This window comes from Brachypodium distachyon, chromosome 2 (genome assembly GCF_000005505.3).
Source record: "Brachypodium distachyon strain Bd21 chromosome 2, Brachypodium_distachyon_v3.0, whole genome shotgun sequence".
NCBI classification, from domain to species: domain Eukaryota; kingdom Viridiplantae; phylum Streptophyta; class Magnoliopsida; order Poales; family Poaceae; genus Brachypodium; species Brachypodium distachyon.
This window is the reverse complement of record NC_016132.3, coordinates 16595909-16622164: the sequence shown is the minus strand read 5'-3', so window position 1 is coordinate 16622164 and position 26256 is coordinate 16595909. Positions and strand designations below refer to the sequence as shown.

At 45.1% G+C, this 26256-nt stretch overlaps 6 protein-coding genes and 1 long non-coding RNA gene across 9 annotated transcripts; 5 read left to right on the top strand and 2 right to left on the bottom strand.

Annotated features, from left to right (window-relative positions):
• The first annotated feature begins 423 nt into the window (after positions 1-423).
• LOC100836330 lies at positions 424-2725 on the top strand. The gene is made up of 3 exons (XM_003567980.4): positions 424-585; positions 697-921; positions 2230-2725. The coding sequence occupies exons 2-3, from the start codon at positions 731-733 to the stop codon at positions 2414-2416; spliced, it is 378 nt and encodes a 125-aa protein (XP_003568028.1). The 5' UTR covers positions 424-585; positions 697-730; the 3' UTR covers positions 2417-2725.
• Positions 2726-6354: 3629 nt separating this feature from the next.
• Positions 6355-9914, top strand: LOC100841212 (CLP protease regulatory subunit CLPX1, mitochondrial). Of its 2 annotated transcripts, XM_010232821.3 has the most exons (14): positions 6355-6674; positions 6895-6959; positions 7061-7164; positions 7257-7336; positions 7450-7500; positions 7781-7855; positions 7949-8026; positions 8246-8302; positions 8552-8622; positions 8723-8822; positions 8912-9016; positions 9206-9268; positions 9369-9491; positions 9569-9914. In XM_010232821.3, the coding sequence occupies exons 1-14, from the start codon at positions 6507-6509 to the stop codon at positions 9887-9889; spliced, it is 1461 nt and encodes a 486-aa protein (XP_010231123.1). In that variant the 5' UTR covers positions 6355-6506; the 3' UTR covers positions 9890-9914. The 2 variants fall into 2 exon arrangements, with proteins under 2 accessions (XP_010231123.1, XP_010231124.1); XM_010232822.3 differs by lacking the exon at positions 8246-8302.
• Positions 9915-10094: 180 nt separating this feature from the next.
• Positions 10095-12452, bottom strand: LOC100840908 (pentatricopeptide repeat-containing protein At3g49240, mitochondrial). The gene has a single exon (XM_003565952.4). The coding sequence runs from the start codon at positions 12340-12342 to the stop codon at positions 10291-10293; it is 2052 nt and encodes a 683-aa protein (XP_003566000.1). The 5' UTR covers positions 12343-12452; the 3' UTR covers positions 10095-10290.
• A 1846-nt stretch (positions 12453-14298) lies between these two features.
• On the top strand, positions 14299-15741 carry LOC100840609. Its single transcript, XM_010232816.3, has 2 exons — positions 14299-15152; positions 15368-15741. The coding sequence occupies exons 1-2, from the start codon at positions 14484-14486 to the stop codon at positions 15404-15406; spliced, it is 708 nt and encodes a 235-aa protein (XP_010231118.1). The 5' UTR covers positions 14299-14483; the 3' UTR covers positions 15407-15741.
• A 3936-nt stretch (positions 15742-19677) lies between these two features.
• LOC100835402 (calcineurin B-like protein 4) lies at positions 19678-22060 on the top strand. Of its 2 annotated transcripts, none has more exons than XM_003567977.4 (9): positions 19678-19918; positions 20084-20206; positions 20336-20418; positions 20511-20570; positions 20716-20824; positions 20948-21000; positions 21087-21167; positions 21242-21354; positions 21530-22060. In XM_003567977.4, exons 2-9 carry the CDS (start codon positions 20119-20121, stop codon positions 21600-21602), a joined length of 660 nt encoding a protein of 219 aa, XP_003568025.1. In that variant the 5' UTR covers positions 19678-19918; positions 20084-20118; the 3' UTR covers positions 21603-22060. The 2 variants fall into 2 exon arrangements, with proteins under 2 accessions (XP_003568025.1, XP_010231116.1); XM_010232814.3 differs by having other exon boundaries at positions 19679-19918; positions 20025-20206.
• On the bottom strand, positions 22026-26228 carry LOC100840301 (heavy metal-associated isoprenylated plant protein 23). The gene is made up of 3 exons (XM_003565950.4): positions 24776-26228; positions 24534-24609; positions 22026-22533 (listed from the first exon to the last, which is right to left on the bottom strand). The coding sequence occupies exons 1-3, from the start codon at positions 25013-25015 to the stop codon at positions 22367-22369; spliced, it is 483 nt and encodes a 160-aa protein (XP_003565998.1). The 5' UTR covers positions 25016-26228; the 3' UTR covers positions 22026-22366.
• Positions 22424-23471, top strand: LOC112270842. Its single transcript, XR_002963344.1, has 2 exons — positions 22424-22563; positions 23080-23471. It is a non-coding gene; the product is annotated as an uncharacterized LOC112270842 (long non-coding RNA).
• Positions 26229-26256: the final 28 nt, after the last annotated feature.

Sequence of the window (26256 nt, the reverse complement as noted above, 5' to 3'; positions counted from 1 at the left end):
AAATTAATCGTGACACATGTGCATCACATTTAAATTTTATGCAAATAACAAGTATCTTAGATTATCAGTCAATTCAATCAAATATAAATTAAAGTATTTTGATACGTCACAGAGGTATCTATCATCACATAGTAAAATGGATAGTAATAACGCAACGCTCTATCTGGACACACTGAACTTTGTACTCCCGTTATTCGTAATAGAAAGGGGCGGAATCCTCGGTTGATAGATAAAGTAAAGAAATAAAAATAAAAAAATTAACCGACATGTATTCTACCGGTTACGAGTTCCTAATTTCTCGTCCGCATCTTAAAACTTGCAAGTTCGTTTTAAAATTCGACTCTTAAGCCAAATCTTGATTCACATTCACCCAACCCAAACAAACACAAGGCTTGACCTCTTCCCCAAGCCAAGAAATGAACGAAAACCCCCTCCTCGCAAAGAAAAGAAAGCCCCCTTCCTGCCCTGCCCTGCCCTGCCTCTCCCCAAAGCCAAAGCCGCCCCCTTCCCATCGAGCAGGCAACAGGCCCAACTCGCGCCGCCGCCTCCTCCGATCTCCCCCTCCTCCTCTTCCGATCCCCAGAGGTAAACAAACCCTAGCCCCCGATCCCGAATCCAGGCAGGTTCCTTCGCACGATCTCACCGGTAGCATTGCTTGCCCGCCCGCGGGTCCCCTTTCTCTCGGTTTCGTTGCAGGGAGTCGCGACCCAAGACAAGAAGCAGATCTCCCATGGCGGCGCTGGGCTCGAAGCTGGCGCAGGTGCAGGCCAAGGCGTGCGAGGCGACGCGGTTCGCGGCCAGGCACGGCTGCGCCTACCACAAGACCCTGATGGAGAAGAACAAGAAGTACGTCGTGGAGCCGCCCACCATCCAGAAGTGCCAGGAGCTCTCCAAGCAGCTCTTCTACACCCGCCTCGCCAGGTCGGTCCGCATGATCCCTTGTCCCTCCCTCTGTTTTAGTAGTCTAGACGTGGATTTCATGCCCTGAGTGCTGCAGATGCAATTGCCAAACCTAATTGTTAGGCATGTGTTATTTGTGGAAACTGTTGTTCGTGACGTGAGTTTGTCAAATAGACGATGTCCTAGGCCAAGATTATGTTGTTTTTGTTCAATGCATGACCTTATTCATCTAGTTTACACTGGAATTTTGGATTTGACACGCTGATTTGTTATGTTTACACTTTGATGTCCTAAAGGTACTGTTATTATTCTAAACATGTTTAGTGAATCTAATTATCTTTCCCCTTTAGTGACTTTTTTCTGCTTAAGGAATAAACTAGTACTCCCTCCGTTCCATAATTCTTGTCGAAATATTACATGTATCTAGACACTTTATAGGAATAAATACATCCATTTTTTGGCAAATTTGAGACAAGAATTATGGAACGGAGGGAGTAGTACATTATGTCAAGTGGCCTGAACCCTGACAGTAGCTTTCATAGCCTGCAAAGTATGAACTTATATCATGAAATTAGTTGGTTGATATGCTGATGTTTATCTACAAGATTGAAAATCTGAGTTAATTTTGTTGAGTAATAGACATGGTTTCAGTAGCTGGACAGATTGATAAGGACTAGCAATTGATGTATCTGATTCCACTGCTGGTTCACATCCAATTATCTGGTTGTGCCTACAAGTCCAGACTGATGATGCTATGGCAGAGTGCTTAGGTTGGGAAGTTGGAAATGTTTGCTGAGAATCCCCCACTCCCCCAATTCTCTGCTAATGAAGATGCAAGAGATGAACTGCAGGTTCTTATTTAGTCATGTGGATTGAAAGGCCACGTTTATGTCAGAAGCACTGTGGATTTAGGCCTGGTTGAACTAACTAGATCATGTCATAAGTACCTTTTTCTGATTGTCAGCTATGTCTTCAGTTCTCTGTTAGGAAGATAACTCACCAGTTATTCTAAACTGGGTTTTAGTTTGGTAACTGTTTTTCGTTCATGATATTATGGTATATTGGTCTATACGAGGGGGTAATTGCCTTGTGACTTATGGGAACAGCTATACTCTGTAAAGTTTTGGTGAAGCCATGAAGTCTAAATCTGCATATGAGAATTTCCTGAATTGCATAATCAGCATAGGTTGTTTTGTAGTAGAAATTCAAAAGATAGTAACTTATTATTGCATTTATGTGGCAAGTTTCATGTCAAACATGTTTTACATCATGAAGTGCAACTTAAATCTTCAGTAAGCACATCTGAGTACTGACACATGTTTCTTGCAGCCTTCCTGGTCGCTATGAAGCATTCTGGAAAGAGCTTGACCAAGCAAAGCTCCTGTGGAGGAACCGGAAGGACCTGAACGTCGAGCATGCTGGTGTCGCGGCACTGTTTGGGATCGAGTTGTACGGATGGTTCTGCGTGGGTGAGATCGTCGGACGAGGGTTCACTCTCACGGGCTACAACGTCTGAGCGCCTAAGATACCGCATCCGTCAGTCCACGCTTGCTGATAAAGACTCCTGTTAGCCAATCAGTTTCTTGTGATCTGATGCGAAGTTTTGTTTTCTGAAATATCATTGATGCTGGTGAATTACGTACATCTGGGTAAAAACCGATTTGGTGGGGTACAATAATTTGATGAGACTTAGTTAAAAGCCTGGAAGAAATGATATCGATGCTGTGGTTGCCTTGCTTTTCCATATGGATGAATGTATTGGAAACTTGCATATGAAATCAGGGCACTGATGCCTCTAGAGAAATTCGAGCTCTCTTTTTCATTACTCTGATTTGATTCTCTTGTCATGCTGAGTTTGTCACTTTAAACCATCACGATGTAATTAGTAATCTTCGCCGACAACCACTGATCCAAGGCCGATGGTCTCGGCCCCACTTCCAGCCATGCCATAGCAGAGCTCCTAATTTTGTTGGGTGTTCGTGCAGAGGATTTTGCCCCAAAGAAGAGATGTAAATTTTGTGGTTGACCGTTTTTTAGTTGAGGTAATAACACCGGTATAAGAACTTTTATTGGGCGACCAGTTTAATACTACTGCAACAAGTTGCAAAATTGGATCTGGTGATACAACAACTTGACTTGCAAATGCACATTCGGGATCAGCCAATGGGATGCGCTGGTGCAGGGCCGCCAGTGTTATTACCTCTTTTTAGTTCAATCACGAACTGAATACTGGCACACCCATAAAATTTATGCTCGTTCCAAAATGAGCCTTAAATGTTGACTCCCCATTTTTTTATGGCACTCTCACACTCTATTCCGTGCAGAAAAATCATCCACGGCTAGACCACACTGAGCGATCACCTGGCAATCCAAATCTCAAAGCAATCAACCCCACCAATCCCAATTTTTTAGGTACGGGGTTCAATTCCTCGCACCTCCAATTGATTTACATAGTATTATTTTTACTTTTATGTTTATATTAAAATAATAACTTTATAATTACATAAAAAGGGGATGTAGCTCAATTGGTAGAGCAAATGCAAATGCTTGTGTTAGGTATGGGGTTTGATTCCTTGCATCTCCAATTGATTTTTGTATTATTTTTACTTTTTATGTTTATATTAAAATTTACTTATAATTACATAAATAGGGGATGTAGCTAATTGGTAGAGCAAACGCAGCGCTTGTGTCAGGTACGGGGTTCAATTCCTCGCATCTCCAACTAATTTTAATATATTTTTATACTTTTTATGTTCATTTAAAATATGTTTTATGTTCATGTTAAAATGTATTTTACTTCAAAATTACATAAAAAAGGATGGTAGAGAAATGTTATCCTTTGAATCAGGTACATGATTTGATTCCTCACATATCCAATTAATTTTAATGTTTTTTGTACCTTTTATGTTTATGTTAAAATCTCTTTTACTTTTAGATTACATAAAAAATGGCGGATGTATCTTAGTCGCTACAAGGTTATATTTCTCGCATCTTTAATTAAGTATTATTTTTGTACCTTTTTATGTAACCTCATGTTCAAATGTCTTTTACATTATAATTACATACATAGGGGATGCAACTCAATTGATAGAGAAAATGTTATGCTTGCATTAGGTACAATGTTTGATTCCTAGCATCCCCATTTCATTTTAACATTTTTAGTACATTTTTTTTGTTCATCTTAAAATGTCTTTTACTTAAGCATTACATAGAAAGGGGACACAACTCTATTGTTAGAGAAAATGCTATGTTTGCATTAGGTATGGGGATTGATTCCTCGCATCTCGAATACATTTTGATATTTTTTGTACATTTTATGTTAATGTTAAAATTACACAAGTAGGAGATCTACGTCAACTCGTAGAGCAAATGTTATGAGTGCATTAGATGCATGATTTGATTCATTGCATCTTTAATTTTAATTTTTTCTTGTAACATATGTTATGTTAAAATGTCTTTTACATTTACATAAAAGGGATGTAACCGGTGTAGAAAATATTATGCTTGCATTAGGTCTGTCGTTTGATTCCTCACATCTGCAATCAATTTACTATGTATTTAGCTATGCTATGATATAATAATCAAAGAAATGCCGAGCTGTTTAGACTGTGTTTTCTCCAATCTTCGTAGCATCCCGCAGGAAAAGCATCTACTGATTCTCCAATGTTAATAGCATACCACGGGAAAAGCACCTACTGATGTCGTCAGCGGAATCCCTCGCCCATCGATTGGAATAATAGTAATATTTGTTGTACTTATTATGTTAATATTAAATTGTATTTTTTTTAGAAACATAGTACAACCGCAGACGCTCACAACACGCGCGTACACTCACCCCTATGAACGCACACACGCACACCCTACCTCTATGAGCACATCCGAAGACTGAGCCGGCAGATTTTGAGAGATTGACGAAGTTACCGCTGGCGTCTTGCTGTTGACGGGTACGTCACCTGCCACCGAAAGAATAGTGCCGGTTAAATTCTGGAATAATCCAGAAAAATGTGACACCCATATTAAATTGTATTTTGCTTTAGAATTGTATGAAAAATGATATGTAGCTCAATTCGTAGAGCAAATGTTGTGCCTGCATTAGTTATAGTGTTCAATTTCTCGCGTTGACTTTTATTTCAATTGTTTCTATCTATTTGTACTTTTTTGGTGAATCAGTAAAACTAGGTCGTCGTTTTGCCAACCAAAAAATTCCTCATAAAACTCTTGTTTTTGTGTCCGTTCTTTTTCCTCATACAGAGTAATTCAAAACCCACCACAAGGTGACCTGCCATCAATAGACTTGACTGACATATCGACCTCACACAACCATATCAAGAGAAGGCAGCTCTGATCTAAGAGAAAATTTGTATGCCTTGCACCGACAAAGAAACCACCACAGCAGCCGGAGAACACCGCCCATCGAAACCCCCTTTCGTGAGTCCCTGTCACGCCATGCCGTTTCCAATGACACCACGACTCCGGCTTCTTCACGGCATGCCGGCTAAACTATTGTGGTGCCCGGAGAACCCTATATCATCTGTGGAAACAACGAAAAGACATTCGCAAATAGATCAACACAGTTAATTAAGCAGGATGTGATTTATGGACCAGTGAAAGGCAAAGTGCTTCATAAGTGCTTCATGTAATATGTAACCAGCAAAATAAGATTCGTGCAGGACCTGTATTCCTAGACACACACTAAATCAGGCTGAAAGGAGTCCACATTACCATCGGAGAAGACTGCCCGTGTCATTCCAGGTCTAAAACAAACTGTTGGGCGAGTGAGATTAGGATTCCGCATCCTCCAGGATTTGTCCAAAATGGACCATGTTGGCGAGATTACACAACGCTGCGCACCGGTTATCTATCGATCTCCTTCCTCCGCCCATTTTGCTATCTATATACGAGGAGTAAGCAGTTGCAGGCAAAACGTCCGCAGAGTTGCAGTTGCAGAGGCAACCTCTAGATCGATTATGGGTTTCTGATCCCATGATGAGCGATGACATCTAGCCACCACAGAGCAAATCTTGGGGCCAAACTGATGCTTACTTCTGCATAATGTAGAGACCAGTTTTCTTACTCTCGACCAACAGCAAAAGCTAATGGCGCCTTCTATTCCTTCGTTTACAGTGTCTTGCCGAAGGATCACAGGAACGCGAAGTTCCATGGAGTCAGTTTCATGGAGTCAGATCTACTCCACAGGAAAGTTAATCTTATTTCAGATCCATATATCACATGTCCCCTAACATAGAGTTGTCAGTCATGGACGAGATATATATCCATTATTTCAATAATATGTGTTTGCTAGACAGGCAAAATCAGGAAGTCAAGACACAAAATAGTTGATGTTTAGTTTAGTTTTGTGTTCTCAATTTTATTTTCCTACAGGACGTTTGCTTCTTGTTCAGAATTTGATTCGGGTTTTTATAACGAACAATAAACCGTTTGGATGACGGCCTAGTCAAGCGCTCCTGCACGGCTGCACCCGCACGCAGGAGACGATCATTGTCTAACACACAAACCACCGCGCCCTTTCCCCCGTCGGCGGTGGGTGACGCCGCGGCGAAACGGGAGATAGATCGCCGCCCGGCCGGCGACCGTGGGTCCTACTCATGTACGCGGCCGCTCGCCGCCTTCTCTCCGCCCGCGCGGCGACTCTGCGGCCGCCTTCCTCCTACTACTCCGCGGCGCCGTCCCCGCCGCCGCCGCGGTTCCCGACGCCCAAGGAGATCCGCAGGGGGCTCGACCAGTTCGTCGTCGGCCAAGACAAGGCGAAAAAGGTTGGTTAATAACCCAATCACCTCCTCTCGCCGCTCTAGCTGTTGCTGATGCTACTGGCTATGCTTCATGTACGTTCGCGTACCAAGCTGGGAATTAGCAGGACTTTGCTGGTTTTGTGCAGAATTAGCAGGATCATGTTGGTTCTCTGCAGAATTTTCGCTATGGCATATGCCATGGATTTAGTAGATTTAGTAGGGAAGATTATTTTTTTGTGTGCAGGTGCTTTGCGTTGCTGTGCACAATCACTACAAGAGGATATACAACGAGCCCTCTTCGAATAAGTGGTTAGACTCTGCAGTTCTGGTGACGGAATTTTGTGGTTCGAATTGCGCGTCGTAATTTCTAACTTGGATTTTCGTTTCATTGCCTGTGGTGATCAACCTAGTTCTGCCGTAACCTCAGCCGCAGACTGTAATGTTAGTACGAGTGGTGATGATGATATTGAACTCGAAAAGAGCAACATCCTTCTGATTGGGCCAACTGGATCAGGTGCTCTGGAAGCGAAGGTGCTTTACTTCTTGGCTACTGAAATGTTGTTTGCTTGCTAATGTAATTGGGATTTTTGTTCTCTCTCTGGACAGGTAAAACGCTTTTAGCAAAAACATTAGCTCGCTTTGCGAATGTACCGTTCGTGATTGCTGATGCAACAGCAATTACACAGGTAATCTTGGCTGACCCGTTGGTCGTTCACACATATCTTGGCAAAAGATCAGAAAGCTGACTGTACAGTGCTTCTTTCTTCTTTCTGATGATGCAAATAGACTGCCCTTTCAGGCTGGGTATTCAGGAGAAGATGTGGAATCAATCCTCTACAAACTTCTAGCGGTAAATATCGGCCTATGATTCTGTTTTTGACTGTTTGTGGACTGTGTTTAGCTATGTAGTGTTACTAGTTTATGCTATCATCAAGGGAACTTTTCTTTGAGTCCTTGATGATTCATTGGATTATCTAGCATGCCAAGGGAACTCTTACCGGCAGGCTCATTGCCTCCTTAGGTCGACTTTTACCGGCAGTTTTGCCACCATTTTTGGTCCATCATGTAGCATACTCAGACCGATAACTATCAGTTTCAGTACAGAATTTCTGATTTGTTCTGCCTCTTAGGCTGCTGACTGTAATGTCGAAGCTGCAGAGCGTGGTATCATCTACATTGATGAAGTTGATAAGCTTACAAAGAAGGTTGTTGAACAACTGGTCTGATCATTATTAACAGTAGTGTCATGTAGTGGAGATCATTCCACTTGCACTAATAGGATCCATTGGCGCATTTAGGTTGGTTGCCAGGAGGACTGGAGGGATATTTCTGGAGAGGGTGTTCAGCAAGCACTGTTAAAGATGTTTGAAGGAACGGTAAGTGAGATATACTACTTTCTATTTGTCCATGCTCTTTAGAAGAGTGCAATATTTGATCAACTACAAAACTAAACTTTAGCACTGTGTCTTGCAATGTGTAAGGGTGAATAAACACTGATTTTTATATTATTATTTTTGCTTCCTGAACTCCAAACTCATGCACCATATTGTTTTTTTTGTTTCTGAACAATAACAGTTTCATATTTACATTGGTAGGTGATCAATGTACCAAGAAAAAGGAATCAGCATAGCGTATCCCATGGATATGTCGAGGCAATTGTTTTTTAGAACTTTTGATTGGTTGCTCAATTCTGTTATGCAGTGTCCACAACCTTTCTCAGTAGCTCGCCACAATTTTTTTGCTCAGTAGTTGTATTTCAGAAGTTTAGCAGCAATCTATAATTGCGTTTGCATTAGTGGCACCTTGCATTATAGTGCAGCAAGATAAGATATGAGATTCAATGATTAGTTGTGTATATATGCCAGCCCTCTACTGTAAGATGCATATTAATTGTTTTGCAGGTTGATACGAAAAATATACTCTTTATTTGTGGAGGTGCCTTCTCTGATTTGGGGAAGATTATCTCAGAAAGGTTATATGGTTGAAAATAATACAAATCTTCAAAATTTGAACTATCCTTATTTTATCTGTACTTTCATGGTATATCTGAAAGTATTTGTTTACTTTGCAAGACATCATCGCTGTCCTTTTGGGTTTGGAACACCAAAATGTCGTGAATTACAAGATTATGCTTCGACAAATGCTCTTGAGGAATCAAGTTTGCTTGAAGTTGTAAGCATAGTTGCAAGTTTTGCAACAGCTTACTGTTTGTTTATCCCAGAATGATACTAGAGATAATTTTTCACTAACTTCTTACTTAGATCGAGAATGATGATCTGATTGCCTATGGCTTGACACCAGAATTTATTGGGAGATTGCCAATAACAGTTGGCTTAGCGCATCTCACTGAAGATCAATTGATTCAGGTAGCAAACTTGCTTTCAGAAGTTTCTTTCCTCTTTGGCTATCTTATTTATGATCATCCCTATTCTAATCATTACTTCAGAAGGTTTCTTTGTGGTCCAGTCTAGTCTACCACTTGATTGATTCTGCATCGCAGTTTGTTCTTCCCAATTTGCCAACAACTTGACAAACCTTGTAACTTACCTTTTCAGGTTCTCAGGGAACCCAAAAACGCAATAGGAAAGCAATACAAGAAATGGTTCAAAATGAACAATGTTAGCCTATGATTTGTTTGTATTAGAAGTTTTGACTAAATAATTCCTTCTTTGATGTTTTCTAAACAAGAAATTCGTTTTTTTCCTTTTCCCCCACAAGGTCAAGCTGCACCTGACTGAAAATGCTCTGCGGCTAATAGCAAGGAAAGCAGCTGCGAGAGAAACAGGGGCGAGAGGCCTACGATCTATAATGGAGAGCATTTTGACGGAAGCGATGTTTGAGGTGGTTCATACTTCATTTTTTTTGGCATAGCAGTGGATAAACTGAGACTGACATCAGCTTGATCCTTCCAATTGCAGATACCTGATGCAGGAGAGGGAAAACAGAAGGTGATTGCTGTTGTTGTTGACGAAGAATCTGTAGGGCCACTGTCCCGTCAAGGATGTGGAGCCAAAATTTTCCGTGATGATGGAGCCCTGGAACTGTATCTTTACAAGAATGATATGAGAGTGCCTGGGCTAATTCAGGGGAACCCCAAACGCAGGGTCATTTGCCGTCTCTGCCTTCTAGTAGCTTTGTCATCAGCTAAGCTATGGATTTATCATACTTTTCATTGCTTCACCGCTATATATGCATGGATTGTATTGATACTGTGTAAGGCAAACATTTTTACACAATGAAGTACGGTATGATTTATTCTTGTCACTTTTGGAGAACTGAGATGCCAGATGGTATGGCACTATGGCTTGGTATCATATTCTGCACTCTTGTAGTTTGCGTTCCAGTTTAAGACTAGACTCTGCAAAGCACTTTGAACGGCCAGCAAATACAAAGACTAATGAACATAAATTTCATTATACAGAGTACTTAACAAAGGCAAAACATACTTCCTATGATTATCAATCAAAATTCCATGGTTATCAATCTATTATAAGCATCAATGAAGTTACAGAGTCCCAACTTGAGACAGTAATTTCACCAAAGTTGAACTATTAATGCTCTTGGAACCGATATGGGGCTACATGCTACAGCCTATGATTTAGTGCTCAAAACAAAAGTGGGAACTGATGGCTAGTGGTCATCAAAATTGTTGCTGTTCATCTCCTTTCATTTTGGTACTTAGCGGAGTGCCTTGAGGCGTGACTTCCCCAGCTTGTTCCTGCCTATCTCCTTTTGTTTCGGTACTCAGCAGAGTGCCTTGAGGCGCAACTTCTCCAGACTGTTCCTGCACATCTCCTATTTTTGTTTCGGTACTCGGCGGAGTGCCTTGAGGTGTGGTTTCTCCAACTGACCTGATGCCTAGCTTACTGAGAAGCCCACTGTCCAGGGTGTTTGGAAGAGATGCAGCTCCTTCCGTCTGACCCTCAGTTTTCCTTCTATGGCCAAGGATAGCTTCAATGGCAGCAGCACTAGCTTTAGCTGCAGCCTCATCCTTAGCAGCAATCTCTGCCCTCCTCGCATCCCTCTCTTCCCTGGCAAGAGCTTCCGCCCTCGCCTTCTCTTCTGCTGCCTGCGCTGCTGCTTCGGCTTTCTCCCTCTCCACGTCCTCATACAGCTTTGCAATGTCATCATCCCTGCCCTCTCTACGCAATGCAGATTCCAAAAGCTCCCTCATCTCATCTCTGAAAATCACCTTCTCATCTAAAAGAATACACTTTGCTACCTTTGCTGCATCATCCAACTGCATCATGCCAACATATGCCTTTAGCAGTGTCTCATAGGTTGAAATGGTTGGGTCAATTCCATTCTCCCTCATTTGATCAAAGTACTCCTGAGCCTTGTCAAGCATATTTAAACCGACCAAGCCATCGACAAGTTCATGATATGCAGATGCATCAGGCTTCAACTCCAACTCGACCATTTTGTCGAAGTAACTGATACCAACATTGGTGCGATCAGCCCTAAAGCATGCTTCCATGAGCAGCACGTATGTTTCCTCATCTGCAACAAGACTATGTTCGCCCATCTCCTTGTGGAGCACCTCTGCCTCATCTACCAACCGATTAAGCCCGAGATGCCGAATCAAATTATTATATGCTGCTACATCGGGTACCACCTTCCACTCTCCCATCCTCCTGAACACCGCAATCGCATCCTCAAACCTCCCAGCGGCGCTATAGGCATCCACCATCACACTGAAGCTTCTCACGTTAACCACAATCCTCAGCGGAGGATTATGCTCCCCAAGCATTCTGTCGAACAGCTCAAGTGCATCTTCCAACCTTCCATTCTGCCCAAGCGCATCCACTACCTCATTATAGCTCTCTGTCCCAAACCTCACCTCCGACTCCGCACCGATTACCTCTTTGTAGCACTCCATCGCCTTCTCCTCCATTCCCATAAGGAAGTAGGCCTTCATGAGGCTCCCATACACGATGCCATCGAGAATCATCTCATCCCCAACCTTGTGCTCCAATTCTTGGTACAGCTCCACGGCTTTGGCCCCATCACCGGCTTGCACAAACCCAGCCATGAGAAGGTTGTAGACCTGGGGATCGGGCCCGACGAACCCGGAAGCGAGCATCTCATCCTTGAGCTCGACGGCGTCCGCGAGGCGGCCATGGTCCGCAACGAGGCACCTGACGACGACGCGGTAAGCCGTTGGGGAGGGGGGCACGGGGGATCCAGGGCGGGCGATGTGGCGGAGGTGGAGGAGCGCGGCGTCGGGGAGGCGTCGCGCGGCGAGTGCGGAGAGGTAGAGCGCGTGGGTGGCGGCGGTGGGTGGGACGGCGGCCTGGAGCGCGAACCGGTGGAGCGCGAAGAAGTCCTCGAGGCGGCGCGCGCGGAGGAGCGCGGCGAGGACGGCGACGCAGGTGAAGGATGAGGGGCGGCAGTTGGAGTGGAGCGCGTGGCGGGTGAGGAGCGCGGCCTCGGCGAGGTCGGGATTGCCGGCGGGGGAGGAGAGGAGCGCGAGGATGCGGTTGTGGAGCGCGAGGCGGGAGGGCTCGAGCGAAGGGAGCGGCTCCGCGAGGCGCACGGAGCTCGGGGAGGGCGGCGGCAAGGGGGGAGTCGCGACGAAGGCGCCGCGGCGGCGGGACCGGCGGGAGGCCGCGGCGGAGGCGGGGTCGGCGTGGGCGAGCGGGAAGAGGGCCGGAACGAGGCGGCGCGCGGAGAGCGGCTTGGAGAGCGACATCGGACGGTCGATCCCCTCTTCTGTCGGCTCTCCGGTGCGGCGCCGGGAAGGAAGAAGGAGACGAGGGTTTGGTACTGGGTTTAGACCTTTCGGGCCTCGGAGCAGAGACTACTCTGCATCGGAAAAAAGGTATGGAGTATGTACGTAAAATGGATCTAATTTTATTTTAATAATGAGTTTTTTTTTCTAATTTCATCTAAAAGGTAAAAAAATCTAGGGAGCAGATACCAATTTTCTCATAAGCGATTCATACGATCTAAGCTCTTGCGCAATACATGTCTGGTTTGATACGTTGATCGGCACCACGTTAGTAAAGACGCATGAAGAGATAGATTTTTCGGTGACAGCTGTCGGTATATTTGGACTCTTATTAAAAGGCATATTTCACATTGACAGCTCCATCTATCCGTTATAAAAGGGCAAATTTATCACTAACTGAATGATTTATAAACTCTGAATCTTGAATTGGCTAGCAATGTTGTATTTTAACTTACAAATGTCATAACCGATCAAGTTTGTTAATATCTCGAACAATGATACCATACCGCGGATCAGGAGGATCACCAGGCGTCGGCGTACTAGGGCTATCTCGACAAAGACACCCCAACGATTCACAACCCGTCGCCTAGCGTTGATAGTCATCGTTGTAGTCTACGCCTACGGCCGCCTAGCGTCTCCCAAGTCGCTATTACGGTGGAGGCCCTTTCTCCTCTTGCTTAAATCTCGCATACAAGAAGACAACGTTTGCCGCCCAAGATTATCATGTGACCGTTCATTCTTTTTTTTTCCGAATACTCCTTTCGATCCATAATGAGTGTCCCAGATGTAGCACAATTTTATACTAACTTTGTACTAAATCCATAACACTTACTCTGTGTGCTGCGTTGCCGACCGTCGCGGCGGCCCTGGCTAGCTGGCCGACTCCTCCGCCCGCCCCTCCGTCTGCCATGGCTGACTCTGTGGGATGCACAAGGGGCTCCCCGACAGCTTATAAGGATCGGCCACCATTACTCTAGGAGTTCGATTGGAGGGTGGGGCGACGAGAATCAACGATTAGGTCAGAAAGGGAGGAACGTGGGGGGAGAAGACGGGGATTTGAGGTTGGGGCTGGTCATCGGAGGAGACTAGAGGGGATTGGGTAGTTGGGCTCAGCTAAAATCGATGCATAGACGGATAGGCCAAGCGGGTGGCTAAATGAAAAATTGCATCGCCAAAACAGAGACATACCGTCTTTTGCGAAAAAACGGTGGAGCTAAACGTGCAGTGTTTTGCGGACGAAGAGAGTATTATACTCCCTCAATTTCACAAAGGTTGGCGTATTTTGTCTCGTTAAGACAAGGCTTTGAGCAATGATAACTCTATTAATATGAGTTTTTCCATACATGAAATTCATATCAATAATAGATTCGTTTTTAAAAGTTCTTGTTAATAATCATGATTTCGTATCATAAAATTTACATATTAATAGAGTAATTCTTGGTCAAAGCCTTGTCTTAACAAACCAAAATACGCCAACCTTTGTGAAATTGAGGAAGTATGTCGGAGTGAGCCCTACTCCCTCCATTTCACAATATAACGTGTATTGATTTTTCTCATTTGTTCCAAAATACACCTCATTTTTCTCTTGGTATCCGCATCCGGCCAATAACTATTCGCATCCATTTATTATTAATTAAATATGAGTGGTCAGGCACTAGAAACGAGAGCTGTCTTGGTCCAAGTGCACAAATCCATACCCATTGTATTGTGAAATAGAGGGAGTAGTATTTTTTTTTTCAAATATCCCAGGCCACAAGCACTCACGCCCACTGCACATGAGACCCACTCGGCCACTCCTACAAGTTCCCGATTCCCTCTGCTCTTGCCGCACTGCCCACGCCTCAGCTCCTGATTGGTCGCCACCGGCGCCGAGACTCGGGACGGCGACGCGCCCTGACCATCCCAGAATCTTCGCGGTAAATTTGGAGCCTCTCTGCCCCCCGTCGAATTCCCCAGAGTGCCCCCTCGCTACCACTGCAAATACGAGATGAACCCAGGGGTAGTTTGGTCCAAGGGCATCTCGGTGTCAAGGCCCCCACCCAATCGCAGCGCTCTCCCTGCCGTCTCCATCCGTTCTTCCGCGGCGATGCGGAGCAGCAGCCATGGAGGCAGTGCTCAGCTCCAGCCGCTTCTTCTCTAGCGCCTTCCCAACCCTCCTCCTGGAGCACACCGTCCCCAAACCTCTCGACCCCCCGCGCCGCCGCCGCGTACGGACCCTATCCTCCGCCGATGCCTCCGCGCCGTCGCCATCGTGCTCGTCCATGCCGGCGCCAGTTTGTCCGCCCTCTTCGAAGCTCTCTCGGCTTCTCTGCGCGGCGCTTCGAGGAGGCCGCGCGGGCGGGGAGCAGCTCCCGGACCTCGCGGCGACGGCGGGGGTGGTCGCAGGCGGCGGGATTGGCGGAGGAGGGGCTGGGATTGGGACGCTGCTGATGAGCACGACGGCGGCGGCGGTGACCAAGGCGCGGGAGAGCCCGTACCTGCTGGCGCTGGCGGCGAACCCGACGTTCGTGTCCGGGGTGGTGGCGTTCGCGGCGGCGCAGGCCGCCAAGGCCGTGCTGGCCTCCGTGGTGGAGCGGCGGTGGCGGCCGCGGATGCTCTTCAGCTCAGGGGGCATGCCCTCCTCGCACTCGGCGCTCTGCACCGCGCTCACCGCCTCCGTCGCGCTCTGCCACGGCGTCGGGGACTCGCTCTTCCCCGTCTGCCTCGGCTTCAGCCTCATCGTCATGTACGACGCCACGGGCGTCAGGCGCCACGCCGGGATGCAGGCCGAGGTCAGCTCATATGCTTCGCTTGCTTCTTCTTCTTTTTATCCGTTCTGTCTGTGTTCTATTTAGTTTAGTTTGTTGCAGGGTACATTTTTCAGGAATTTTTGCTTTCTATATAAATGAAGCTGAACTAGCTTTGATAGTATTGTGGAATAAACCATTCGATGCTGTACTGACAATGCGATTGCTGAAATGTCGTTGTCTCACGCTTGATTTACTAGGATTTTGTGGGATACTGGGATGGATGCAAATTCAATTAACGAGGACATCGCCTACGAAATCTGAGTTATATAATGATCTTGATGAACATTTGTAATTTAGGGTGGTAATTTTTTGTCGAATGCTAGACCTTTAAGCTGAAGGCAATACTGAGAATATTCAGTCATTGGTCGTTTGAGGTGACCAGGAGTAGTTTTATTTACTCTCATTACTTGCATGGTTTCATATTTAAGCAGTATGTCTAATCATTCCCCTTGAACCAATGATTGTATTATGTGTACACAACCTGAAGTTTGAGAGTGTATTTCAGAACAGGGACCATGATTTATCATCATTATGGAACATTGTGGTCTTATATAGTAGATTATTTACAGCTTGTAGATTTTGTCATTCGTGGTTGTTTAACAATCCAACCAAATCATGTTGTTTATTTTGCCTTTACTTTTCTTTCTTGATATTCCATATGACATGCAGTTATCTTGCATGGTTAAAAGAACAATCCAACCAATTTGCAGAAGCCGATCCTTTCTTTCTCGTTTTAGCTCAGGTTCTTAACATTCAGTTACATACAAGCGAAAGTCACTCTCCACTTTGAAGTGCTATAATTTCATATTTTCATTGCGTTCCTGATTAAGCACAAAAGCACTGGATGTCACCTTGCAATAACACACGCTCCAACCTATTGAGTCCTACACCAAATAAACCACTATGCGCTATCCACTTTAGAATTATGTGATTTCAGTGTGTCCCTGATTAAGTCCGAAAGCACTGCATGTCACCTTGCAATAACACATCCTCTGACATTACAAGTCTACACCAGATTAACTGCTCTCCACTCCAGAATTTTATAATTCCAGTGTGTCCCTGATTAAGTACGAAAGCACTGCACGTCACCTTGCAATAACACACGCTTCGGCGTAATGAGTGTACACCAAATAAACCGCTCCCCACTTTGCAATTTTATAATGTCAGTGTGTCCCTGATTAAGTACGCAAGAACTGCATGTCACTTTGCAATAACACGCGTCTCTGACCTAATGAGTCTAGGTCAAATAAGGAATTTCTGTTGTCGATAAGCTTTATCTAAACCAACCCAATTAAACCATTACGATAGTGACCAACCCAGTTATGCACTTATGCTATTGCTTGCTGTCTTCTGTCTAGGCACCTACGATAGTGACCAACCCGGAGTGTCGAAGTGTTGGCAAAGGCATCGAGTCATGATCTCATCTTTGCCCTTTTAATTAATCTTTCCATGCTTGTTCAGAAAGGCTTATTTTCGCCTTTTTCTTTTTGGAGCTACATATGGGCTTTCGTCGATCGTGAGTCGTGATCTCATCTTAACCTCTTTTTTCTTCTTCTCTCTCAGCGGGTCCTTTCCGCTCTTTTATCCTTTTCTTTTGCACGGATTAGGCAGCATTTGTCTGAGACCACTCCCAGGGGCAGGGTCCTCTCGGATCACCACCGGAGGCTGCTTTGTATGGGCTTCTTTGCACAGGCCCATAAGCAGAACAGAACTCCAGCCGCGGCAGGTCGGCAGGTCAGCTACTCTTCGTCATAGACGACTCGAGCCCCGGCCCCTTCTGCTGCCACGTGGGAGCTGCTTAGGCCACCGGCCTCCATGGAGCTCAACGCGCCAGAGCTTGAAACTGACATGATAGCAACCGCCTCTCCAGCGAATGATTGATACATCATGTTCGTATCCAAAAATCCATGGCCGCCATCCGAACCGAGTCGCTCGGGATGAGATCTGGTCGGGCCGCAATTTCACCTGCTTTTCTCGCCACGTGGACACTGACTTGTGGACCAACTAGTTTAATTTGTTGCCAACCCGATCGAATCATACCATTTGGGTTTTGTAATACCAGTGACTTGGTAGAAAAAATACTCAAAGTGGACTTGTTGATAGGCACGCACGCACGAGAGCTTATGTATGCCTCCGGTTGTCCCATGAAGCTATCAGATCTCAGTCGGCTGAGAAATACAATTTCTCATTCGACCATATTAGCCGTCCATCGATCTAAATTTTTTGTCGAGCACTGGTTCGGATCCGTTTTTTTGTTCGAGATTGTTTCTGATCGATGTGAAATCTGGGTTAGCTGTTTGTAGGCCGTACTATATTGAAGGTGTGGGCTTTGTGTTATGGGCTGATTTTTATTTTATTTTTGGGCTTTTTTATTTATTTGTTCTGCTAAGGCTCAAATAGCGTTTTTAATAAACTGAATTACACTTCTTTTACATAAAGTATTACACTTTGTCTACCATTAAATTTAAACAGTAAATATTTAAAAATTTAGGCAGCAACAAGACTAAGTTTGTTTTTTAATCCCTCGCGTATTTTGTTTCGTTAAGACAAGACTTTGACCAAAAATCACACTATTAATATGTAACATATATGATACAAAATCATGATTATTAGAAAGAACTTTTAAAGATGACTTTATTGATATAAATTTCATGTATGTAAAACACATATTAATAGAATTATCATTGGTTAAAGCCTTGTCTTAACAAAACTAAATACGCCAACCTTGTGAAATGGAGGGAGTATTATATAAAAGATTGTTTCGCTAATTCTCAAACGCCTGGGAAATTCTCAATATAATTTTGTTATGTCTTTTTAATATAGCTTGTATATTGTTTTTATATTTTGTCGGTCAATTTTTTGTTGGCTTTCCTCGTGTATGGTTTATTTTCTTAGACACATTGGATATAAATTGCACGTTCTAAGATTTATCTTGTTATTTATCTGTATTATATAAAATGCAATTTTAGTAATTCTCGAAACTACTAAAATCGTGCATAAAGTTTCAACTATAATTTTTAGAACTGCGCATAAACTTTCACCCGCAATTTTTTAGAATCGCACATAAAGTTTCACTGCAATTTTTAGAATCGCGCATAAAGTTTCACCTGTAATTTTTAAAATCACGCATAAAGTTTCACTGCAATTTTTAGAATCGTGCATAAAGTTTCACTGGAATTTTTAAAATTTATTTGTTATTATTTTTGTTGCCTTTTTTCCTTCCTCCGTGGTGTTGTCTGTGCTTTGCAAGTATGTTTTCGTCATGATCAGTCATATTTCATATTTCAAGTTTTTACCACCGTTGTAAAATTTGTAGCAATACACGTGAGAACCATATAAGTGATACTGGATTTATGTTACTGCAGAACACACACAAAAAGAAACACGCAGGCATGTACTAATCGGGACGTCTCTCTCGCTCTCTCTTTCTCTCTCACGCACACATACAGCACAGGCCCACACATGCATGTACGCCGGTCCACGCACACACAAGCACACATGCATGCCCGCCGGTCGGACACACACAATCATATTTCTGGTGTAGGCAAACCTTTAAAAATGGGAAAAATCGTGGTAGAAAAAACGCCCAAATCGGAACTGACGTGGTTCTGTCATTTCAACTTGGATCACGGACTTTGCGGTGCCCCTCCCGAACAGGACCGCTGAAGATCTGTCCGCCTCTCGGAGGGCGACATCGATTAATCGATATCTCAACTGAGAAAGAATAAAAGAACATCTGACTTTGGTGCTCTCAACCGTCAGCCATGTAACCATTGTACTCTTGTTTTTGATTGCCGACAGTGTGGACTGGTTGTTCCTGCCGCACGCAGTACTGCTGGGGACTGATGGAACAGACCGGAACCGACCAATCAAACCTAGCTACACATCCAAACGTAACATTGTAACCGTCTTTTTTAGGTTCCTGATTCCTTAACCAATGATTCGTGACAAATCTTTCGCCTCTATTCCAAAAAAGTAAAGGAAAACGCTGTCAACAGTGTCTTCTTTCCGGGGAAAGTCCATTGCCGACGGAACTGGTCACGTTCCGTTCCAGGCTAGTTCCTCTTTTCCAGGACCACGAGTGTTTCCTCCGGTTCCGTCTCGTGCGTTCGTCTTCGTCTTCTTGCCTTGCGTCTCAATCTCGTATCACTGTACTACTCCGTACTACAGAGATGCATCAGCGAGGGCCAAACATTTGCGAAATATCCTACTACCAGAAAAGTAGGTTTGAATCCCTTTCTGGACAAGTAAAATGAGAGACAAAATATATTTTTTGACTTTGTTCTACGGAACTGAGTGAGCACCAACTGTACTACTAATAGTAGTAACTCGTTAGGGACGAATTTCCAGCAGCGCAAAGTTATACGGAGTAAAATACTTCTCTTCTCATCTGTTAAAGATGTTTTGACAAGCAACAAGGTGTCTACCAAAAACGTCTTGTGCTCAGGACAAGAGTTGATTTTTTGTTGGGTCGTCGTCAGGGAAAGGGGCAAAATCTCCGACGACAGGGACTGAGCAAGGAAGGCCCAGAGGGGTTGAACCTGCCGCCCAAGATCCGCATCCGCCGACAGCAGTACAATGGGACAAATCCATTTTGACTTGGTGCTCTCAGAACGCAAGGACGGCGCGTCACGACTCACGAGCAGAGCCGATCGAGAGCTGGACCCGAGCAGAGCGCAGCAGAGAGCCGGAGAGGAGCCCCCGGCCGCAGGATTCCGATTTCCGAGTTTGTTGTTTCCTCTTACCAGGTTAGATTATTTTTCGCCTTCTCCGTTGCCTTGGTTGGATTTTGGCCCCAGTGAGGGAGGAAGCGGCTTGGATTGAGTTGCTGCTGTGGTCAACCCTTGTTTGCAGCCGATCGGAATCGAATCGAAGAAGCCGAATTGAAGAGCTTTTTTTCCTTGGCGTGCTAGATTGGCTTCCTCGCCGCCGCCGGGAGACGGAGAAGATGGGCTGCGGGGCGTCGTCCGCGTTGAAGCGGCACAAGCGCGCGCCGGGGTACGAGGAGCCCGCCGTCCTCGCTTCCGAGACCACATGTTAGTTCCTTTGAGCTTTGCTGTCAGTCGCAAGATTGCTTATGTTTTTATCTAGCGGTGGATTGGGACTGGGAGATTGGGAGTGTGCATTGTGTGTGTGGCTGATGGATTTCAATGAGTTTGGTGCAGTCACGGTGAACGAGGTGGAGGCGCTGTACGAGCTCTACAAGAAGCTCAGCTTCTCCATCATCAAAGACGGCCTCATCCACAAGGTAATCAACCTTCAATACACATTTCAACCCAAACTCTGTCGGCAATGGCGCCTCATCCGTCTGTTTTCTGTCGTTTTTGTTTGCTCTACAAGGAGGAGTTCCAGCTCGCCCTCTTCAGGAGCAGCAAAGGCGCAAATCTCTTCGCGGACAGGGTAAGTCTGTTGTAGCCAGCATAGCCTCCTCCTGTTCCTGTCCAATCCCGACTTGCTGATTCCACAGAGTTCGTCAATCGTCACGCCAGATGTGATTAATCATTTTTCCTTCCTTGGCTTGGTACTGTTAATTCCTTGGTGGCAGGTGTTCGATCTGTTTGATCTGAAACGGAACGGGGTGATCGAGTTCGGGGAGTTCGTGCGGTCCCTCAGTATATTCCACCCAAAAACGCCTGATTCAGAGAAGACTGCGTGTATGTGCCTACACCTCTTGCCCACTCGTCTTCTTCTGTCCACTCTTCCATTCTTTTTTTCCTGGAAGCGTCCCACTCATCTTCTTATCGCAACTTGTTTTCGATTTTCTATCCTCTCTGCAGTTGCATTCAAATTGTATGACTTGAGAGGGACGGGTTACATCGAGAAAGAAGAGGTAAATCATTTTCACATTCAATCTTTTAGAAAGATATCATTTTCTTTCCATGAATGGCCCTGAATTTCTGTTGGCTGTTGGACCAGCTCAAGGAGATGGTCTTGGCACTTCTAGATGAATCGGATTTGCGTCTGTCGGATAGCGCCGTAGAGGCAATCGTTGATACTGTAAGTCTGTAACACAACATACATGCAAGTGTTCGTTTTCCTTCTTCTGACATTTGTTATGTTTTGGACTTCAGACGTTCAATCAAGCAGACTCGAATGGTGATGGAAGGATAGACCCCAAGGAGTGGGAGGAGTTTGTCAAGAAGAACCCTACATCACTGAGGAACATGTCACTTCCCTATCTGCAGTGAGTAGTCATCTCTTCAGTTCACTGATAATTCCTTCCCTTGAAAATCCAGTACTCTGTTACTGTATTTACAGAAGGGATTTGCCAACGATCCATCTTACTTAACTACGAAATCTAGAGATTTCGTGCTGTTCTTGCCGGTTACATTTAAAGTGATTTTGACGTTTTGTTTCAGGGACATTACGACGGCCTTCCCGAGCTTTGTGATGCATTCAGAAGCCGAAGACTATTCTGGGACTAGCAAATAACCAGGCGGAAGGTAGCCTTGAACTAGCTTGTTGGAGGCACGTAGGGTGCATCCAGAAGCGAGCTGCAACTGAAAACTAACATCAGATGAGACGCAGAAAGGGAATCTGAAAGCTGATGATCAAGCATCAGATGAAAGGAAATGTGAAGTGTGCAGAGGTTGCCAGCAAAGCCCGGAGCTGCGAAGCAGTGACTCTTTTGACTAACGTCAGGTGCTAGCTAATGGGCTTTCGACCTTTCTGTTTTCTTGGAAGGAATTTGTGTTCAAGCTTGAACGCAAATGCCGGCTCTTTGATTTTGCCAGGGTCGAGAGACTGTACAGGGTACAATGGAACTTTTTTCCCTTCCTCTGTGTGTATAAATAAACATCCTTCCAAATATTCCCTCAAAACAAAACATCCTTCCAAATAGAGAGAGGAACTTGGTGGTGACAAACAGCTGCAATTAATATCGGTCTTCACTTGTGTTTTCCTCACATTTTTCTGCAATATACAAGCTTGACAGAAGAAGAACGAACGTTTGGTACTCGCTCCGTCCAACAAAATATCTCTCAAGTTTGTCAAAATTTGGATGCATCTGGACATGACTTAGTGTATAAATGCATTCGAATTTAGTCAAAATTAAGACATCTTTTGTTGGACAGAAGAATCAGTATAATTTATTCCATGGCAAATTACATGCATGAGCCGTGCGTGGCATGGCATGGCAATGTGGGCAGATGCTCAGCTCCGTTGTGAGTACATACAATGCAATGTGCCCTGGTTAACTATAGGTTATTATTGTAGGAGGTTGTTAGCAGGTGAGGGACGGTGCCGTGCGTCCAGAGCTGGGCGAGCTTCACCTTGGAGACGCTCCGCAGCACCTCCAGCGGCGTCACGTCCCCCGTCACCACCACCTTCTTGCGTGCCAGATCCACCTCGAACGACGTCACGCCTGCGTCAAAAATTTGTTTGCGCGAATCAGGTAAATCACTTCTCAATTTTTATCATGATTTTAGTACAAATGTAATCACGACAATAGTTTAGAAAGGGAGAAAATATACTGCTCCACAACAAGTATCTACCAACGCATCATGCACATGCATGTTCCTTTTCGTAACTTGTGGTAAACAACAAAAAGCACGTGCATGATTCGAATAGCTTCAAAAGTCAGCGACTGTTTTATTTTCCTCAGATAGGAATTACTAGTACTGCATCAGAAGAGACCATGTCCATCACAAGGTGCTTAAAGCAGTGCTATAAAATTAAATCGGTTTATTCTCAAGAATCAGTGCTTATTTCTATACTAGAGGTGTCTAATTAAGCACTTGTCCTATATAACAAGCATAGACAAAATCCTATAGAACAAGCATAGATAAAAGTCGGTTTATTTTTTGCAAGTAGCTCCCTCGGCAGTTTGCATTGAACATGCTCTAACCGAATGGAATACTGGGGACGGGAATTTGATCGTGTATTCGTGTGCTATTTGTATCAAGTGCAGTGTTTGCCGGCAATGGTTTGGGAATAGATCCATGGTGCCGCACATGTGCGCGTCACGGCACAAAGTTGAACCATGTGCGAAAGGGAAAAGGCGAGCATGTAGCTTGTCTTGTCACCCGTCCGAAGGCAGCATGCAACTGGTGTCTGTGACTGACCTGATTGCTGATCGAGACAACGGGACTGTTCCTAATCCTGGCCTTACGTTTGCATCATTGAGTTAAGCAGTAGAGAGGACTGGTGGTGTTTGCAAATCCGAAGGAAATTTCAGAGCATGGGCACAATCATCTATTGCTGTTCTAACTACTACTCACTCACTCCGATCATAAATTCTTGTCGAAATATTACATATACCTAGATGTTTTTTAAGAATAGATACATCCCTATTTGGCCAAATTTGAGTCAAAAATTTAGAATCAGAGGGAGTACTAATCTGTCCGGTAACAAAAATTAACTTTGAAAGATTGCATTACCGGCAATACAAGGCCCTAAGAGCATCTCCACTCGGCCTCGTCAAAAAGTCCCCCAAACGGGTTATGGGAGCGCTGGCGCTAAAAAACCGACCCAGCCCGTCCTCCTAAAACCAAAAGGTAGTCGGCGTGGTGCATTAATTTAGTCGACGCCCCAAAGGGGGGGCTAGCGGGGGCGCCGGATGACACAAAAAAGCAGCGCGGGCCACCTCTGTCAGAGGGACAAACCAAATTTAGGGGCTGACGTTTGGGGGTTGCGGATGGGTGCCGGCTCCACCCCAAACGAATTGCTTGTGCCGGCGTCTCCCGTATGACCATGCGCCGGACTATTTATAGGAAAAATGAGTGGAGATGCTCTAAAGTCCTGCTACTCGGAAGTCCTAACGCATGGCAGTGGGACTGATTCTGGGCCAAACTGCACCTTGCACTTACCGGAATCGACCATAGATATGGTTGTCCGTAACAATAACGAATTTTTCTGTCAGTGTACGCTCCCATTGCAAAACCCTGCGGGTTTTTTTTCTGGACTGGCGCCGGCCAACGATATGCAGGGAGCAGAGCATCAAGATCCCAAGTACAGTGGTACTTCCACGGTAGTGGCAGGGAGGACAGTGGTACTAACATAGATGCATATAAAAGCATCGGAGTTAATGTTCACCGTACCATCTCTGATATAATTGAGTCATCTAGTATCAATTACAAACATGCATTTCCCAACGGCTTGAGCATGCAGATTACTTACTGGAACACTACTGGACTCTTCCTGTCTCGTGCGAGTAAGAATTAATCTGGTATACGACTAATATCTACCGAAACGTTCATAATTAAGATTGGTTGATCCATTTCTACTACCTATCACAAAGTATGAACTTATCTTGACTGATAAAACACCCTGTGTTTCGTTCGGAAACTGAAAGAATGCAGTATGTGTGGCGTACTAGCTAGCAATGGACGAAGGATTCGTAGGCCGGGGGTTATGTATGTTTACCTTCCATCTTGGAAATGTGCTTGTGGACTTTCTTGGCGCAGCCGTTGCAGTGCATGGACACCCTCAGCTCCACAGTCTACACACCAAGAACACAAAGCAAATAAACAGCAATTAACCATCATCAAACTAACAAAGATATCAAGCCCACACCGATCGATCTATATACATATGCATTCCCAATGGATGGATCAATGATACACACACACACACACATATATATATATATATATGTATGTATGTACCTTGGGCTCGAGATGGAAACCGAGCGTCCTTGACCTCCCTTCGACGACGAGGTCCCTGAGCCTCACCCCCTGCTGGCTACTACTGCCCATCACCAGGGCCTTCCTCTCCATGGCCTCTTCGTCTTCGTCTTCCCGGACGCGCACGCAGAGGCAGCCGCAGCAGCTGGGGGTGCCCGCGCACACGGCCAAGGACGAAGAGAAGCAGCCCAGGGCCCTGCCAATGCGCCGTAGCCCCCTCATCGATGGCCTCCGCGGCTCCGCTTCACACCTTTGCCACGCCTATCTAGCTCACACTCAATTCAACTTCACTTGATCGATCTCTGTCAGTTGTGATCGAGGTTACGAGGGAGATCGAGAGCTGGCTGCAGTTGTTAAAGAGGGCAGCCAGCGTTGGATGGAGTTCGCTTCTCTTCGTCTCTGTCGTACTCTATTCTATTGGCGTGACTGGATGAGATCTAGCTATAGTAATGCCAGTGATCGATAAATGGTAGATATTGGTACAGAGAGAGAGAGACAGGGACTGAGACACTGAGAGAGTGAGAGTGAGTGATTCGCTGCAAGCTAGAGATCTCGATGAGGCTGGTACATGGCCTAGACGGACGGACCTAGCTAGCTGCGTGCATGCACTCGATCGTACCACACACTGTTGCAAGCGCTGCAAGATGGAGTATATGTGTGTATATATACGGAGTATATCCTAGCTGCCCGGCAGGGGGACAAATTTTGCCGGCCGGGCTGTATCTCCATGTGACAATGTGCACACCTCGACTCGATCGGCAAGCTCCAAAGAGTGCATTCATGGGATGGAATCACCATACGGTATATTAATATATAGTTGTTGTTGTTTTTAGGGAAGTATAGAGTTGTTGGATCAATCATACTAACATGGTGACTAGCTATACGACCAATCGACCATGCATGCATGCTTGGAGATGCATGCACTAGCTGCATGACGACAACCGTCTAGATAGAAAGAGGGCTCAATCATTGGCTCCAAAGAGTAGCAAATGCAATCATGCTGCTAGCTTGCCAAATTAATGGTATCTCGTGTGGAAATTTAGGCCAAGTTTTGTGCACAAGGGCAGCTGATGTGACCGTGTGGATTGGATGGCCTGGACCAGACCTCACCACTAGGACGGACGACGGGTCGGTACGGTGATATGGCACGCGAAACTATGGGGATCTTTGGTGGATCAGCAATGTGGTCATGGTCTCATGGAGCCTGCTTCCTTATGATACACAGCAGAAATCCGTATCAGGAAAATAACCACCAGTGGTATGTAGTGCTTGTAGTACTGCGAGGCGGTGTAGTAAATGAGGAAATTTGGAGGCAGGACATGTACTGGGGAGGGAGTACTGTGGAATCGATGCTTTGCCTTTACTTGCTTGGACCAGTACAACGGCCAAGATATTTAGTTACCACATACTACTGCATCGAAGTTCAGGAGTTGAGCTGATGGGCAATCTCGGCTGGATTTTCC

Coding starts and splice junctions, on each gene's coding strand:
- LOC100836330 (XM_003567980.4), top strand. CDS start 731: ATGGCGGCGCTGGGCTCGAAGCTGGCGCAGGTGCAGGCCAAGGCGTGC. Junction 922..2,229: donor TTCTACACCCGCCTCGCCAG/GTCGGTCCGCAT, acceptor TGTTTCTTGCAG/CCTTCCTGGTCGCTATGAAG.
- LOC100841212 (XM_010232821.3), top strand. CDS start 6,507: ATGTACGCGGCCGCTCGCCGCCTTCTCTCCGCCCGCGCGGCGACTCTG. Junction 8,027..8,245: donor TAAAGATGTTTGAAGGAACG/GTAAGTGAGATA, acceptor TTACATTGGTAG/GTGATCAATGTACCAAGAAA. Junction 8,823..8,911: donor AATCAAGTTTGCTTGAAGTT/GTAAGCATAGTT, acceptor CTTCTTACTTAG/ATCGAGAATGATGATCTGAT.
- LOC100840908 (XM_003565952.4), bottom strand. CDS start 12,342: ATGTCGCTCTCCAAGCCGCTCTCCGCGCGCCGCCTCGTTCCGGCCCTC.
- LOC100840609 (XM_010232816.3), top strand. CDS start 14,484: ATGGAGGCAGTGCTCAGCTCCAGCCGCTTCTTCTCTAGCGCCTTCCCA. Junction 15,153..15,367: donor ACGCCGGGATGCAGGCCGAG/GTCAGCTCATAT, acceptor TTGATTTACTAG/GATTTTGTGGGATACTGGGA.
- LOC100835402 (XM_010232814.3), top strand. CDS start 19,749: ATGGGACAAATCCATTTTGACTTGGTGCTCTCAGAACGCAAGGACGGC. Junction 20,825..20,947: donor TGATTCAGAGAAGACTGCGT/GTATGTGCCTAC, acceptor TCCTCTCTGCAG/TTGCATTCAAATTGTATGAC. Junction 21,168..21,241: donor TAGAGGCAATCGTTGATACT/GTAAGTCTGTAA, acceptor TTTGGACTTCAG/ACGTTCAATCAAGCAGACTC.
- LOC100840301 (XM_003565950.4), bottom strand. CDS start 25,015: ATGAGGGGGCTACGGCGCATTGGCAGGGCCCTGGGCTGCTTCTCTTCG. Junction 24,610..24,775: donor GTTTCCATCTCGAGCCCAAG/GTACATACATAC, acceptor CTTGGTGTGTAG/ACTGTGGAGCTGAGGGTGTC. Junction 22,534..24,533: donor GCACATTTCCAAGATGGAAG/GTAAACATACAT, acceptor TTTTTGACGCAG/GCGTGACGTCGTTCGAGGTG.